This window comes from Dermacentor variabilis, chromosome 9 (assembly GCF_050947875.1).
Source record: "Dermacentor variabilis isolate Ectoservices chromosome 9, ASM5094787v1, whole genome shotgun sequence".
NCBI lineage: Eukaryota > Metazoa > Arthropoda > Arachnida > Ixodida > Ixodidae > Dermacentor > Dermacentor variabilis.
Genome location: NC_134576.1, coordinates 148,071,672 through 148,088,266, shown reverse-complemented (window position 1 = coordinate 148,088,266; position 16,595 = coordinate 148,071,672). Strand labels below are relative to the sequence as shown.

The following is a 16,595-nucleotide window of genomic DNA, read 5'->3' as shown; positions in this document are numbered from 1 at the left end:
GGTCGCGGTGAGTCGGACTTCCGCGATTTGTCGCACGCCCATCGGCATGTTTTGTGGATAGCAACTCGGCTAGCAGGCATTGATCTATGAAAGGTGCAATAAATGCCCTTGTGATTGTCGTTCCTTTGACCCAAGGTACGGGATGAGAATCCCACAGTCTAGAGTGCAGAAACAGTGCATTGCACTGTGTATTAGTGCCTTCTGTCAGAGGTACAGCTGTCTCGAGGCTGTTTGGCATCCTGAACTGTTTGCCAATTAGGCGAATCACTGATTACTGCTACAGTCAAAAGTGCTTTTTCTTGGTGGCGGTGGGTGGTTCCCTGAGGACTGCAAAAACAAAACATTTAGAAAATCAGGCAGTCCAAAAAAAAAAAAAATTAATGCATGCCTTTTACTGCCATTTAAAGGGAGGTGCTAGTTTAAAACATAACAAGAACCTAGAACTATGAAACCCCAGCTGTTTACATACTCTTATGGTAATTTCAAATACTATATAAATCAGTTTTATAGCAAGTTGCATAGGTTGTGTTCTGTACAATGACAATGTGTAAAACGTAGGCATTATTGCCCCCATTTTTTTATCTCTAAACTTCCATAATTGCAGACCAGTGATGGCGCATAATCCTCCAAATCAACTGTAGAATACTGAAATATGTTACCGAAATCGTTATTCACTGTTGTATTAAAAAGTGCATATAAGTGTTAAATTAGAACCTGTGAAACCATTTCAAAATGTTTAGACAACCAGTAAGTGTTACTCAAGATTTTATCTTAAGTATATAAGTGATGTTCAAGATCAACCCCTCAGTGGTGGTCAAGACAGTTTAGGGTTTCAAGCACAAAGTTGACATTCTGGAGCAGTTTAGGAGCAGAAATTTTTTTTCTACTTCATGTTCCAAAAGTCTTCTTGGAACACTTGGAGTAGTACAGAAGTAATCTAGCCATTTGGTGGAGCTTATTACTACTGTGCAGTCAGTAAGCGCTGCTCAAGAGTGAAGCAAGACACAAAGCCAACACAGCAACCAATTAAGCTTGCCTTCCCAAGGACGGTATACCACTCACATCATGTTGCAAACATTTTTGTTTGGGTAGGCAAGGAACTTAATTTGTACCCGCCCTAGTTGCTTAGTGGCTGTGGTGTTGGGCTGCTAAGCACGAGGTCGCAGGATCGAATCTCGGCCAGAGCTGCCGCATTTCAATGAGGGCAAAAGGCGAAAACACCTGTGCACTTAAATTTACTGTAGGTGCACGTTAAAAAACCCCAGTTGGTAGAAATTTCCGGAGTCTCACACTACGGCATGCCTCATAATCAGAAAGTGGTTTTGGCACGTAAGACCCCATAATTTAATTTTTCTTAATTTTGTAGACCAACCACAACACTTATCAGGCTTCTTGGCGCTTGTGCTGTAACAGAAGAGAGTATGTATGTGTGTAAATAAAATAATGTAAATCATGCCATCTTACAATGGCCCCTTTTCACTGCTGGTATGCTCCACCACGATACATTGCATAAGCCTCTTCCCGTAGCAAGCTATATTGCAGCAAAGTTGACGCTTGAAAACCGGCATTATACAACACTTTCTACAATGGTTGTGCCTTCCGCACTTTGAAGGCAAAGCATTTCAGCATCCGAAATTTCAGCTGTGCTTATAATTAATTGCCTCTGTGAGGTACGTGGCAGTGTTGCAAGGATACCCGAATTCTCATGCATGTCCGAAAAATAGTTTCTTGGGTGTATTTCTGCTTGGTAATGAAGATGGCTACGACAGTGCACATTAGTGACACAACAGTGGCCAAATGCTCAGATTCCTTTTAAGTAGAGTGCTGTGTGCTTTTATGACTTTGGTGAAGTTAGCATCTGAATTTGCCATACACACACCTGCAATTATCTATTCATCAAACTCACGCACACATAATATCACTATAATGAGAAATGCATAGTGTTTTAGCTGTTCCCTGCAGAATGTTTTCTGACAACTGCTTTGATGATGGATGGATGAATAAATTTCTTGACGTCCGTCGGTACGTGCGATTAGCGCGCAGTGGGCCACTCCCACGTCGAGACAGAGAGGCCATGCCCCTCCACCACGTCGCGGGCCCGATGGACAGCCCAGAGCTGTGCTTCAAGGTCCGAGCTGTGTGGAGCTCGGTCCCACTCTTCCTTGGTGGTCCTGGCACTAGGGGGCAAGCCCAGAGCATGTGATCAAGGCTAGCTATATCCTTACAGTAGTGACACGCATTGTGAGGGTGCACGTCCGGAAAAATTTTGTGCAGGAAGGCCGGGCATGCGTAGGTGCCTGTCTGAAGCCACCTGTACGTGACTTCTTGTGCTTTATTGGGTGCTTTGTGCGGTAGCGGCATGGTTCTCTTGACTAACTTGTAATGCTGGGTGAGATCGTTGTGACGAGGGGATCGCACTCGCTTGCCCATCCTGCCGAGAGGGAGTCCGGGCTCACACGGTGAGTTAGATCTTGTGCAGTCTCGTGTGCTGTCTCGTTGAGGTCACTTTTTAAGAACAATATTTGATCACGAATATACTCTTAATGCTTCACACACAAAACAATTTGTTACCTTGTTGTGTCCATGAAAGGGTTGTATTAAGAATAATTTTTTGGCAGCCTTGTTGACAGTTTGACAGCATCAATCAGTGAATCCTTAACAGGCACTCTGCAACACTTTTTCAAGAAGGAAAGCCAACCTACTGAGTCTCCAACACATGCGATTTTACATTTTGTCACAACCTTAATGTAGCTGGCACATCTGGTCTCAAGCTTATATAGTGCTAACTTAGGCAAGTTGGCACATGTTGCAGCACTTCACTTGTCTCCTATGTGTTGTAATGCTATGTTATTTATTCAAGCTCATACTTCTGAGCAGCAAGCAAAATGCAGTTGACTTCATTCCGTTAATTCGACTCTGACGGGACTGACGAAACAGATTGAATTATCTGGTGGGTCAAATTTAAGAAGATGCAGAAGAAATGCCAACACACATGACTGATTTATTTGCCATGGTTTACGTACAGATTCTAACATGCCCCAGAGTGAAACACACACTCGCTGTCTCTGTGTCCGAAGTGTAAACTAGCATAGAAAGGACAAAAGCCCCTAAAATGAAAGAGAAATCAAATGCGCACACAATTTTTATTAAAAAAAGAAATGGACAGGGGTCCAATGTGTTGCACATTGCAACCAATTTTCAAAAGTGAGCTTTGCCGCAATACCCATCGGTTATGCGGTAAAGCATACAAAAATCGCCAAGGAAGTTTTGTTAAGATGGCACATTAGAAATGGGTGAATACCACAATCAGACGTTTTGATCTGTGATTATTGCTTGGAGCTCCTCCTGGGCAGGCAGAAAATAGGCATTTCCTGCAGGAGATAAAGTCTGTTTCACACATCTACTGTCCTCTAAGGTATGTCACCAAAGGGGTCGCTTATTGGGTTCACTGTAGGGGTCAGCATGCATGCTGACTGCTCAAGTTGGAATTGTTGGGTGAAGGCCTATTTTAGTATCAAAATAACCGAAGTTTGGACCTATAGAAATGCACGTGTGTCGGCTGGGACTTTCAGACGGGATCAAATTTATAGGAGTCTACTGTTCTGCAGCCACTGAGCACTGCAGCATGCCAATATACTGCTATGTGTAGTAGGAGATACATTCTTGCTGCAAACTCCACTGCCATATGGTACAGTCGACTTCTGTTAATTCGACTCCGAGTAATTCAATCCTGGCCATAGGTCTTGGCCGGCAGTCATACATTTCTACAGTCCCGAATCTCTTATTTTGATTGTAAAATTGGCCTTCACAGGATAACTTGAACTTGGAACAGTGACTCGCTGTTGACCCCTATGGTGAACCCAATAGCGACTCCTTTAGTGGCAGCACGTCTAGCTCGACGATGCTTAGGAAACAATGTATGCATTCAACACGTGATCGCGTGTCGACAACTCCCATTTATGCTTGCCATAGGAAACTTTTGAAGCAAGAACCATATATCACAAAGTTTAATTACGGTATTTACCCGATTCTGATGTGTGCCTCATAAGTTAGCACTAGTAGAATGCAATAGTTGTACACTTTTCTTTTCAGTGACTATGGTGTTGGGCTGATGAGCACGAGGATGGGGATCGAATCCCGGCCACGGCGGCCGCATATCGATGGGGGCGAAATGCGAAAACACCCGTGTACTTAGATTTAGGTGCTCGTTAAAGAACCCTAGGTGGTCGAAATTTCCAGAGTCCTCCACTACGGCGTGCCTCATAATCAGAAAGTGGTTTTGGCAAGTAAAACCCCATAATTTAATTTTTTTCTTTCAATGACAGTGGTAAGCTCCCAGCCATGATTTGGTAATGCCTGCCATATGCATTCCACCCCATTTTTATTCTTAGGTAAATTGCCTTTTCATGATCAGGGTCCCTTACGAGCAACTGACTTACTCCTGTACAGACTCTAGAGGCTGACTGGCGATGTGAATTCTTCAACATTGTCTTCTGCATATTAATCTTCAAACCCACTCTAACACTTTTTTGGTTAAGGTCCTCAATCACTAGTAATTTGTCCCCACTGTTGCCGAGATATTCACCATTGATCCGCACTCCGAATGTGCTGCAACTGCAGATTTGATATGGCATTAATCAAAGCCAACACCGCCGTGTTATCTCACCACCTTGAACTGACACTCACACGCAGATCCACTGGCCACTGTAATCACCATGGCGGGAACGCTAGGCCTAGGTATGCTATTACGGTTCTTGACATTCGGTGCTGTCTTTTTCATTGAAAGAATTCACCGCTGTCAGCAAAGGTACCCACTCTGCCTCTGCAATCCTCGTAAAGCACGGCGCGTTGCATATTGCTAGTCCTCGAAAGGCAGCTTTGCCTCAGCACAGTGATGCTACGCGGTGAAGTGTATGGGACGCAGCACATATATTGTTAGACTCACGTGCACTTGCCGTCTCCTGTCAGAGTGCAAGCACCTATATGCCTAATAAGTGTACTGGCAGACCTTCAGAGCTTTTACGGACGTGCCTGTGGCGATTTGGGCCCTTAAGGGCAGTAAAAGACATGCATTCATTTTTTTTTTTCTGACATTGTAGCGGCCCTTAGGGAGTCTGAAAAATCTGACTGTACAACTGACCAAAAGGATGCTTCATCCATGGGGCGAACACGCAGCGTAACAAGGACAAGAATAGGAAGGACCATTGCATCGAGGAATGATCAGGAAAGGAACTGTGCCACCGCCTCTTTGAAGGAGCTTGCGCTCAAAAAGCAAAGTGTTGGCTGACGCTAAGATGCAGGTTACCCACATCCAAACCAAAATAAATCTCTTAAAGCAATGAAATGCAACACTGAGACATTATGGGCAGGCTGAGAGTATGTCAAGATAGTTGAGGTTGACTTTCCAGTTACTTGGAGAATCTCATATGTGACAAAGTTCGGGCATGATACCAATGAGCTTGCTATCAGTTGATACAAATAGCTATTTGCTTTTGTATGCATCTCTTTTTATTCGCATTTTAAAATGTTTGACTCTATTTGCCGTGAGCTAGACCACTTTTTTTACAGTGAAGCTGTCTATGGTGAGGATCTGGCAGATCGCATTTGCGCATAGACCAACAATTTTTCATACAGTGGGCCGATCCCGAAGAAAGTGCAATACCAGGCCAACCCGAGGCAGAAGTGAAGCAAGCATTAAGCACTCCCCATATGTGGGCTGATCCCGAAGGTCGTGAAATGCCAGTCAAACCTGCGGCGGAGATGAAGCAGACTTTAAGCACTCCCCCACACATGGGCCAATCCCATAGGTAGTGCAATACCAGGCCGACCCGCGGTAGAGGTGCAGTTCACCATTAAGGGGCCCATGTACGCAGCTTTGCTGGTCATCCTTCACAGAGTAAAAGGGCACAGAGTTTCTTTCGAAGATATTTTAGTAGCTGTGCATTTTACAAACCCCTCTTTTCAGTTTTCTATTTTGAATAAAATAAACACTACTCCTTACTGTTCAAACTGGATTGTTTTTATTTTTTTAACATGCTTACCAGAGAGTGACAGCATCAGGTGACATGGTGTCAGCCCATCTTGACATAAAACAAAGTTCTGTGAAACCTGAAAAAATCAGGGAATTTGAAAATGTCAACTTGGTAGACACGTTGTTCTTCTAAGCAAGCAGTATGGCACATAAGCCTGGAGGTTAACGAAGAATCTCGAGAACATGTTAAGGGCCGTACAAAGAGCAATGCAATGATAAATGACAATGAGACAGGAAGAGAGCAGTGTGGATAGTCGATATTCTAGTAGACATTAAGAGGAAAAAATGAAGCTGGGCAGGCCATGTAATGCATAGGGTAGATAACCAGTGGACCATTAGAGTTGCAGAATGGGTGCCAAGGGAAGGGAAGTTCTGTCAAGGATGACAGAAAACTAGGTGAGATGAAATTTGAAAGCACAAGTTCGCATCAGCTAGTGCAAGACAATGATAATTGGAGATTGCAGGGAGGCACCTTCATTCTGCATTGAACTTTAAAATAGGATGATGATGATGAATGCGTGCAACTCTTTAAAAAGAAATTTGGGCCGGAAATAGCTTGCACAGTTCACCAAGACACGAAACCAAATTCGTATGCTTTGCCACTAACACAGATGTATTCCAGCGAAGCTAACTTATGAAAAGCGGCCACCATTGTGCAATCATCTATTTCGTTGTTGGAACAGCTTGCGAAACATAGCATGATATGTTGGAAGGAGCTCTGTAGCTTTTTTTCTTTATAGCCGGCTATAATATGCACATGCTGAATTTTTTATAATTAATGCTATGTGATGTGCAAATTAAGCAGTAATTTTATGCAGTATTAAAACGTACCTTAGTGTAACAGTACAATGAGAGACGTAATCAAGAATTTGTATGTATGCACATCTGAGTTCGCATGCAATGCGTGCTGTCATCCTTGAGTGCGCACAGACGTGAAACTGGTGCACTGGTCTTAGTGCAGCTTGGTAGCTCATAGTTTGTGAGGGGATTCGTAATGGCAGTGCTCCACCACGCCACAATGCAGCAGTCAACGCTGAAGAGAGGAAATGCTAATCTTACCACCGCTACACATGCTCAACAGGCCAATGAGAGTGCTGACAGGTGAGCTTGAAGCTCGCCAGATCCATCTCACAATTTGTGCGTCGTACATGACAGCATAATCAACATTTAATCATCGATTTATTTCAACTACCATGTACGTCGACCTTGCTTCTTTAGTGTTGATACTTCGTTGGCCCCCCTCCCCTTTTTTCTTCAAGGATACTTCTGACAGTGAAAAATAACACTGAATGTCCACATGAACAGGAACTGGCATAAGATGCAACCATTTGTGACCTTTTTAACAGAAGCTTGTATTGCCTCACTGGTGTCTGTGTTACCGCGCGAAAAAACCCAAGCTGCGCAAAAATAGAAATTGCTTATCAGGCTGCGGATTCGAACCACCGACCTCTGGGTTGCGAGATCACCATGCTAACCGATTCAGCCACTGTCAGTTCATCAAACGCTGCCTTTAAGGTGGGTAAGTAGAAGCAGCGCAAGGCATGAGCCAATCACGGGCGTCCCCTTCCTCCAGAGGAGGGAAAGGGTGTGTTCGCTCACCTGACACCCGCAGTTTCCCACACCAGTTCAGGCCCAGCAGTCAGATGGGGAGGCTGCGTTTGGTCTGTTCTGCTGAAGAGCAGGCTGTGTTGAAGGAATGACAGTGGGAGCAGGCCACGTGTTGTGCCTTTGGCCAAAGAACAGGCAGTGTTTGATTGATGCCACCGGGAACTTGAGAAAGGGGTCGACGTTGACGTGCCGCCCTCGCCGTGAGGCGTTACGAAGAGCCGCAGATCCCAAGTTTCGCTTGCACCCCACTTCGCAGCAGTGGAAGGGCAGTAACTTTTTGGCCTCCATCCTTGTGTCATAGTCCAAGCATGCTCTTGCTAAATAGAATCATTCTTGGCAACTAAAGCTTAGTGTTTAGGTGCAATTAAAGCTCGTCATTGGAACAGTCTCCAGTACTTCAGGATTTCACAATAAGTAGAATACCATTTTGTTGGCAAGTACCACGGCAGAGATAGTGACCTATAGGTAGATACTGAAAGAGCCAGTATAGTAAGAATTTCATTTAAAGTTGGAGGAATGGTACAACTCTTGGCATTCTGGGGAGTTAAAAAGAGTGGAATTAAGAGATCTCAACTTTGTCAAGCAGGAATGAAATGGAGGGCCTGCCCCATTCTGCAACTTTACTGTGGACCAGTGTATGCCAACATGGCAAGTAAGAAAAAAAATTGGGTATTTCACAGTACGTGTAGATCCATAGACTTTTGTTCCCAGTGGTATCTTTTGATGACATGCCCAGGCTTTTTTTTTTCTCGTCACTTGTTACACTTTAATGCGATAAAATCTACTTAAACCTCTTGTGGTTGCAAGATCCGCAGGCGAGCTCGTTCCCTCAATCGGCTGCCATCACCCAGTCTCTACTCGTCACATAGCCATATCTTGTGAACATTATATACATTTTTTTTTTGCCTCTTAGAATTTTGGGTGATATCCAGAGTGATGAAAACAAGCACTACATAAAATCAGCAACATCTATCACTACGACAGATTCATAACAATAGTGCAGCCACTACATTGTTTTAGCTTTCCATACTAAATAAACTCACTGTGTCTGCGTTCAGTGTGGGCAGAGGTAAGCTTGCACACGTAAGTTTTTGGTAACATTCATAACAAAGCAAACAAGCTTTCAGGACTATAAACCTTTGAGTCACATCAGCTATGTGGGAGAAAAATATACATTCAAAAAACAGGGAAAAAAAAGGCACACTGTTATGTGCCACTAAACCTTTCTTAAAAAGCTGCAAGAATTTTAGGCGGTTTTGATAGAATTATAGCATGGCACAAAACTGATGGTGCTGTGCATTTGGTCACCGCAAGCAGCTGTACATTGTTAACCTCTCTGGTCAATCATGTCTGCTGCAGAAGCATCCCTAGGATGTCTCCAAATTTCAAGATACTTGATTTAGTGCAGTATCACTCTTTGTTGGCCTTTTTATCAGACTGACGCAGAAGTGGGAGCACTGTACACTGTTCACATTTTCTTTGTGCGCAAAAGATAAATATGCATTGCATTCACCACTAAGAGAATGTATTTAATGCTGTTCTTAAGTTTACAGCCTTACAGCACATGACACAGATATTCATGACAAATCTGTGCATGTCATACAGACAGCTGAAATGTCAAATGAAACGCCACTTTCCTCCCTCTCGAGAAAGCGCCACACCCAGCCAGAGTCAAGGCAACACAAACAAACACTGCGACGCAAAACACAGTCGTGTCGCTCGCCATGACGCATTACTTCGGTAAATCGCCCAATTCAGAATGCACAATGCCACGGTGGAAAATGTGCCATGCAACAAAAATGGATAAGAAAAAAAAAAAAGCGGGTGGTGCTAGTCACGTGAACCCGATGTGGTTCTTCGGCTCAAGTATGTGACAAGGCAAGGAAGGAACGTCGCTTGCGGAGGCTACTCGAGGCAGAGGGAGAGTGTGTCTCTGTTGGCAGTCACGCTCGCCTCATGGTGGTGTGGTAAGAGGGCATTCAATTTCTGCTGTCTCCTCTAATAATAAACCAGTTTAAAAGATTATTTCGGTAAAGCAATGCCAGAAGTCTGAAGTCATTACTCCAAACATTCATCATGGATATGAAGTCCAATGCATGTGGAACTGTCGAAAGTGGTTCACTCATATTCTTCTCATCTACTTTCAAGAAATTTCACACTAAATTGATCTAGACCTCTGCATTGTCACAAACAGCAGGAAGCAACCTTGAAGCCTGTTTTGAATTCCTCATTAATGCATGAAAATCCAGGATGCAGCAGCCAAGTAACAGTCTACTACACATAACTCCATCTTCACCTCTGTGTTCAGGCAATGAAATACAGTTTTTACCATAGCGAACATGAGATGTTCACTTGTTGGAGATGCAGCTCTTAGCCTGTCTATGTATGACTGTGACATTTAAAGAAGATGCCAGTTATTTAAAACTATGTTATTAAAAAAAACATCTCATGTTCGTAACATGCCTGGAGGCAATAATAACCAGCTTGAAAAGTAATTATGTCCCATGGCTGTATTCGGGTCTCAAGAAGCTTTAAATTGCAGTGTAAACTAAAACTTGCTAGGGGGCCTGATGTAAGGCCCTCAAAAAACAGGCCAAACGGGGCTAAATGTTTCTTCAATAGGATAGAAAGTGCGCTGGAAAGTTAACGCCAAATATAAATGAATATATATTAATTCAGACTTACCACCAGACTTTCACAATTCGAGTCTTGTTCTCCAAGGTGCATTGCCATTCCGACTTGTCCAGCTAGTGAGAAATGCAGTTCATATTGCCTCCGCCAATGTGTTGCACAAGTGATGAACTCTACAAAATGAGAGCAGCATTGAAGATAAACTGAGCAGCTGAAAGTGCACGCACTGTTGCTTCTACGCACAATATGGAAACTAAACAGCAGAGGTAAATTCCGTTAATAGAATTGCGTAACACTTCATTCCCGTTCATATTGAAACAAGTCGACTCTGAATATAAGACAACCCCCTACTTAAAGACATCGCATTACAGTCCCCTTTATAATTGAAAACTACATGTTCTATAAAAAATTGGGCACTGAAAGCACCATGCCCCGCTTTGCTTCAGTTGTTTCGCTTAAATCTTTTGTGTACCCAGTAGAAATTCTAGATTCTAAGCTTTTGTTTTAAATGTAACAAACCTCGTCAAATTTGGTGCAGTGGTTGCCGAGAAAAACGAATACTGCGTTTACATGTATTTAGATTGGTACACCCGAGCTAAAGCTTTCTCTTAAACGCGCCCGCCACGCGGAGGCATTGCCGAGCCCAAACCGACGGAGCAGTATGGGATCCACATTTTGTCTGCTGGAGGCACCGCCAAATTATATTAAACAAAGAAACGTTGCGTACACTTAGTACACGTACAAATTTCCTCTTTATAGCGACAATGTAGGGGACTGCGGCTTGCACTGGCAGCCGGCTTTACCTATGCGCCGCCAGTCTGGTTCCTCAGACGTGTAACGATTGCGACAGTGTACGCGGCGGAAAAAGCACCTGGGACTCCTGCAAGACCAGACAAAACCTTGCCTCTGTGCATTATCTAACTCCTTCTCATTACCGTTAAACAAAACTCGAGAACGCAGTCAAGAATTTCGTATTGAGCTGAGAGTACGCTGCACAAGGTCTACTGAAAGACGGAACTTTTAACGACAGCTTGTAGGCTAACTTCAAGATGTATCGATAAGTAACTGTTCAATAACTGTAGAATAAATACGTCCACTTGCCTGTCTGTTCACGCCAATACCGCAAGCTCTTTTCAGAAGCACGAGACGGCCGCTGAAAAGCGTCGAGACATTTCATTCGGCGAAATTAACCGCTTGCATTTCCAATGCAGCGAAAAATCAAGTGAACGATTAGAGTGTATTAACGATTTCGACGATGCAGTCGGCCATTTTGGGAAGCTTTAGGCATGGATCGGCTTGGCTATAGATGCGCACAATCTTTGGAAGCGACTTTTTTTTTTTTTGTCGCCAGACGAAAATCACTGTGTTAAACTTTTTTTTTTTTTTTTTACAGAGAAGATATGTTTATACTAAGGGTATGGTGGCTAGCATACACTCTTAAGCATAATTACACCCTTTTGCCACACAACGATAATCGTCATCTGCTTGTCCGCATTTCCTTTCTTTAACGCGGCGAGCCCGGTACTTTTCAGTAACGAACGGCATGCGCGTTATCATTCCCGACAGGAAAGTAACAGGCAATGCTATCACGCTGATAACGCGTGTGCCGTTCGTTACTGTAAACGCCGCCAGAAGTGGGGAGCAATAGACCAGTTGCATAAATGCCAGCAACACTGTAAAAAGCTCTGGAGTGTTCAAGCAACACTGTGCAGCGCCGCCATTGTGCATGAAAACATTACAAAAAAAACCGCAGTGCACATGCGGATGCGATAGGGGTAGGCAAGTTGGTTTTTGTTCTGTGGCCTTATCTTAACGTGAACAATCGTCTGCGCTGCATTTTGTGTTCCCCGTTTGTGCAATCGCTCTCAACGATGTCGCACCATTCAGGGAAGGTAATTTTCCCCATCACTGGATGGAAGAACGACCTTGCCGTGTTACCTCCGCTGTCAGATCGGAGCGTACACGAATTTTATGCAGGACGATCGAGAACGAAACGAAGCTACGAACGAAGCTACAACTTTCACGTGGAATCGTACGTCAACGTATGTGCGCTGAAGACGAATGTCACCCAAAACAGGTAAATATTTGTGCAACTCTATCGCATGTAAACGGGCGATAGTCGCAACCGTTGACTCTCAGTGATAAAAGTGCTTTGCTGTTGTGTGAATGTTAAGAAATCCTCATGACTTTATTTATGCTTAGGTTTAAGAAAACAAATTATAGATCAGTTGGTGCAATAGTTATTCTCTTGTCTGAAGTCATGGATTGAGGAGCTTAGCACTCTTTATTTATTTCCAGCGCCGGGCTCATCTTCTTGAAGGCACCATGCTACCGAAGCAAAAAGAAGAACGCGCCCCCGTATTCCGTTATGATAGCATTGGACACGACACGCATCATCGATGGAAGCTGCGACTGCCCGGCAGGAAAGCTCGCCTGCAACCACATGATCGCTGTTTTGAGGACTGCCATGCTCCTACAGTCAAAGGGTTTCTCGGAGGCGCCGGACCAGCTCTCGTGCACGGATTTGCCTCAGCAATGGAGGATTCCCCGCAGAAGCGCGATCAGAGGATGCCCGCTTCAATCCGTGGACTGGCGCAAAGTGAAAGAAGGCGGGACTAGCGCGCCAAAGTTTGCCTTGCCGAAGGAGCGCCGTGTACGCCGTAGAAATCGGCAGGAGCAAGAAGAGGCGAAGCAAAAGTTTGCTCAAGAACTGCTTTCGTTTGACCCAGATAATGACTTCGCGAAAGCGCTCCTGCTGACCGACGAAGGCGACACCGTGCAGTCCCGGTTTGGGCTGGTGTCCTCATTGGCGCCACAGAGCTACCAGCAGTCCCTGCTGCCACACGGTTTCACCGTGCTTCTTTCTGGGTTACAACCAGCAAACGAAGAAGATTCTTGTGAAAGCATCCCGACTGTCACTTTCTTCGAAAGCGGCACAGCCTGGAATCCTCCAGCACACCTTGAGACAAACAGTGTTATGCAGGTCAGAGGCTGGTCAATGTTTCTTGCAAGGAATTATGAATCTCTCGATTGTTGTGTGTTGGTGCCAAATCCTTGTGCGAATTACGTTTAGCCATGGTTTCGATGCTATAGGCAGAGTCATCACATTCAATATTTTAATTGCCTTGGACCCGCGTTTGGTAGCAAATAGATGCGCACTTTCATATAGTTTCCTGTCACTAGGTCGTATCGGACAGATGTAATATTTTGTATTTTTAGCAACCCCACAAATATTAAGACGTACATCTCTTTATCCGTTAGACCAATGTGTGCACTGAGCGTGAGAAACATGCAATGTTTTTAATTTTCATATCTGTCTGACATTTATTTCCTGCATCAGGAGATATGTGTGACACCATTGGCAGCTGAAGCGCTTGAAAAGGACAGCCGCCAGCAGGCAAAAAGTGCAACATGGCAGCAGGAACGCCGGCTTCGTGTCACATCCTCCAAGTTTGGTGCGGTCCTGAATAGGAAGGAGTGGACTGTTAAGGGCCTGCAGAACCTCACAGCTGCGAGAGACCTTTCTAGAGTTGCTGCAGTCAAGTTAGTATTTTCTTTTTATCCTTGTAAACGCATGAACAAATTATATATGCCACAGAGTGGCATTAGTGTATCCAAAAATTGTGCTATACATTGTAGCTTAACTAACATTGCACTGAGTTTATTTCTGTTACATTTTTCCAGTTACGGCATCAAGATGGAGTCGCTAGCTGCTCAACGCTACGAGGATGCTCTACGTCGTCTGGGCCACGCTCCTACAGTTAGCACCTGTGGATTGCTGGTTAACCCAGCTTTTCCTTGGTTGGGTGCGTCGCCCGACAGGATTGTGTACGACCCCACAGAACAATCCTATGGTGTAGTGGAAATCAAGTGTCCCTACTCTTTACGTTACCACAAGGCGTCTGCCCTTCTAAACACTGATTTCTGTAGCATAATCGGGGATGGTGTACCAGAGCTTAAGAGGGACCACCAGTATTATCATCAACTGCTTGGGCAGATGGGTGTATCAGAGTTGCGCTGGGGTGACTTTGTGGTGTATGGAGCAGATTTTATTTTGATCGAAAGAATAAGATTTAATGAGAATGAATGGAAAAGTGCCAGAGAGGTGCTCGACAACTTTTACTTTGACACACTGCTGCCATACCTGTCGAGCACTGTAATCTGATGTGATACAGAAAACAATGCAAAAATGGCATGTCGAAAAGACAAGTAGGGCTGCAAACATTTTATTGCACACAAGAGGAGGGCAGCACCACGAGGCAGTGAGGATTGACATATGACTAGCAAATAAGTGTCTTTAAGGAACACTGTGGATTAGATCAGGTTGTGTCTTCTTTTAGAAGTGATGGCTGGAAGTTTGTAAGGAAGGCACACACAGCCCACATCTGATTCGCTAAGGGTACAAGGGAGATTGGAATCGACCGGTCAAAAATGTGATACCCCTTGATTTTCTTGATCTTCCTCTCCACATGTATCCTGATTGCTGCAATTTCCTGAGTCTCCTCCACTTCGGCGGGAGTAAATTGCCCATGCATGAGGAAGGGTGGAATGTTCAGCATAACTTTCTTGCTTTGTAGCAGGTCTTTTATTTTAAATCCCTTGTCAGCCATGACTGAGTCACCTGTGTCAAACTTCAGGTCTAAAAATCCACTCTTCTCCACACACTCTCTGTCAGACGTACACCCAGTAAATAGTTCCGAAACAAAAGTCAGTACTCCATGAGGGGATATGCCTATGAGTGCTTTGAACGTATGGGTAGACTTGTACGAGGAATAGACTTGTGACTGCGTCACGAAAGATGTTGGCACATCACATCTAATCTCAGTGGCATCCAAGATGACACGTGTTGATGGATATTTTTCCTTGAAAGCAGATGGCATGGCAGCATCAATAGCTTGTCGTGATATCCATGTTGTCATTTCTGTTACCTGCAAATAGATATAGTCAAGCACTGCGGAAAAAATTCTTGACACTGTGCTGATAGAGACGTTGAACAAGTGGCCGATGTGTCTGTGAAATAAGCCAACTCGAAGTTTAACAAGCACAAGAAAGAGCTGGTTCTCCATACCAATCTTGTGTCGCCGACCACTATACTCAACATTTCGTAGCCCGCTCCTCGTACGCTTGCGTGCAATGTTTTCACCATTTTCCCCAAAATCAAGGAGATGCATGAGAGCACAGAAGTGCTTGTAGCTGGGCAGTCCAGTGTAAAACTCAATGTCATCATTGTTGTCCTTGAATCTTTGAATTCCAAATGGAGGCAATTCTTCCAGCTTCTCAATATTTTTCTGTGCAGTTACAAGCTCTGTGCGAAGCAGCTTTAATTCATTATTTTGTGCCTTTATTTGCAGCTTCAGGCGCTGATTTTCTGCTTCGGTTGCTTTGCTTACAGAGAGTTTATTTTCTAGGACAGCAATAGTTTTTCTTAAAGAGCTTACTTGCAGCTTCAGGTGATGATTTTCAGCTTCTGTATCTGCTCCGCTTGCTTTGCTTGCAGCCAGCTCCTGCTCTAGGGCAGAAATATTTTCTCTGCATGCACAAATACTTCCAGAGGCTGGTTCTTCTGGTGACTGTTGCGGTTTGTCAGGAAGCAAAGTGGAGCCCGTATCTTCAACATTGAAGACGTCAGTGCCTTCACTGAATGTATTTTTGTTGCATCCATCTGCTGAGTTTTCCTTGTCATCTGCTCGGTTATCGATACGGGTGTCTACCTTTTGTCCTGTAGTGGAAAGCCCTTGAACATTACCGTTACACTTCCTTTTTGATAATGCAACTTTCTGAAGTGGTGCCCGTTGAGCTGGTGGTTTTCTCGATGGCTTTGGCTGCTTGAATAAAAATATGGATGGCACAGCAGACTGGTGTAAGTGTCTGTAACCATTAGCAACATTAGCAACAAAGTCACTCTCAAGAAAGTGGAGAGAGCAGACCCTGGTGGCCTTCGAAACTGTGAAGAGTGGGCCTTCATCTCGCCTGATGGCTGCAATCCACTTTTTGTATATGTCCTGGTCTCTTGGGAATCTGTGGTATGACACCTGTGAATAAAAGTCAATATTCAGAACACTTTCTGTCTTGATTGGGACATATCTCAACAACGCTCTCTTAAAACAAAGAATTGACTTTGCTATGCAAGACAAGGCTTCGAACACTCGACAAATCTGCGCAACCGAGGTCTACGCACATGGCTGCACCGTTACAAATTTATCGATTTCAGGTGCTTATATGCGTAGGGCTTTACGACAACGGACCAGAATCTGTCTTTTTTTTTTTCGATGAAGGCAGATAAAGTAACTTTATAGCGAAATAAAACGCGAAATGACGTTTTGAC

The 16,595-nt window shown here is 44.2% G+C and overlaps 3 protein-coding genes across 11 annotated transcripts in view; 1 reads left to right on the top strand and 2 right to left on the bottom strand.

Annotated features, from left to right (window-relative positions):
- The window catches only part of LOC142557812 (uncharacterized), a 54,449-nt gene that overhangs the window by 23,505 nt on the left and 14,349 nt on the right, over positions 1–16,595 (bottom strand). For 3 of the 9 annotated variants that reach the window (XM_075669956.1, XM_075669959.1, XM_075669958.1), the window contains exons 3-5: positions 11,372–11,423; positions 10,325–10,443; positions 6,042–6,108 (exon numbers count right to left, since the gene is read on the bottom strand). In XM_075669956.1, coding sequence (XP_075526071.1) covers positions 6,042–6,108; positions 10,325–10,443; positions 11,372–11,423 — 238 coding nt within the window. Of the gene's footprint in view, positions 1–2,830; positions 3,372–5,420; positions 5,750–6,041; positions 6,109–10,324; positions 10,444–11,371; positions 11,807–16,595 lie in introns of those variants that run through there. The other 6 variants (XR_012822852.1, XM_075669957.1, XR_012822854.1 and 3 more) reach the window with 5 other exon arrangements.
- Positions 11,930–14,435, top strand: LOC142557917 (uncharacterized). The gene is made up of 4 exons (XM_075670116.1): positions 11,930–12,347; positions 12,569–13,253; positions 13,611–13,813; positions 13,955–14,435. The coding sequence occupies exons 1-4, from the start codon at positions 12,142–12,144 to the stop codon at positions 14,433–14,435; spliced, it is 1,575 nt and encodes a 524-aa protein (XP_075526231.1). The 5' UTR covers positions 11,930–12,141.
- On the bottom strand, positions 14,421–16,121 carry LOC142557811 (uncharacterized). The gene has a single exon (XM_075669953.1). It carries the CDS (start codon positions 15,439–15,441, stop codon positions 14,590–14,592), a length of 852 nt encoding a protein of 283 aa, XP_075526068.1. The 5' UTR covers positions 15,442–16,121; the 3' UTR covers positions 14,421–14,589.

Bases quoted from the DNA above. Each gene is read 5' to 3' on its own strand.
- LOC142557811 (XM_075669953.1), bottom strand. From the start codon at position 15,441: ATGCATCTCCTTGATTTTGGGGAAAATGGTGAAAACATTGCACGCAAG.
- LOC142557917 (XM_075670116.1), top strand. From the start codon at position 12,142: ATGTCGCACCATTCAGGGAAGGTAATTTTCCCCATCACTGGATGGAAG. The intron at 12,348-12,568 runs GTAAATATTTGT...ATTTATTTCCAG, and splicing joins ACGAATGTCACCCAAAACAG to CGCCGGGCTCATCTTCTTGA. The intron at 13,254-13,610 runs GTCAGAGGCTGG...TTCCTGCATCAG, and splicing joins AGACAAACAGTGTTATGCAG to GAGATATGTGTGACACCATT.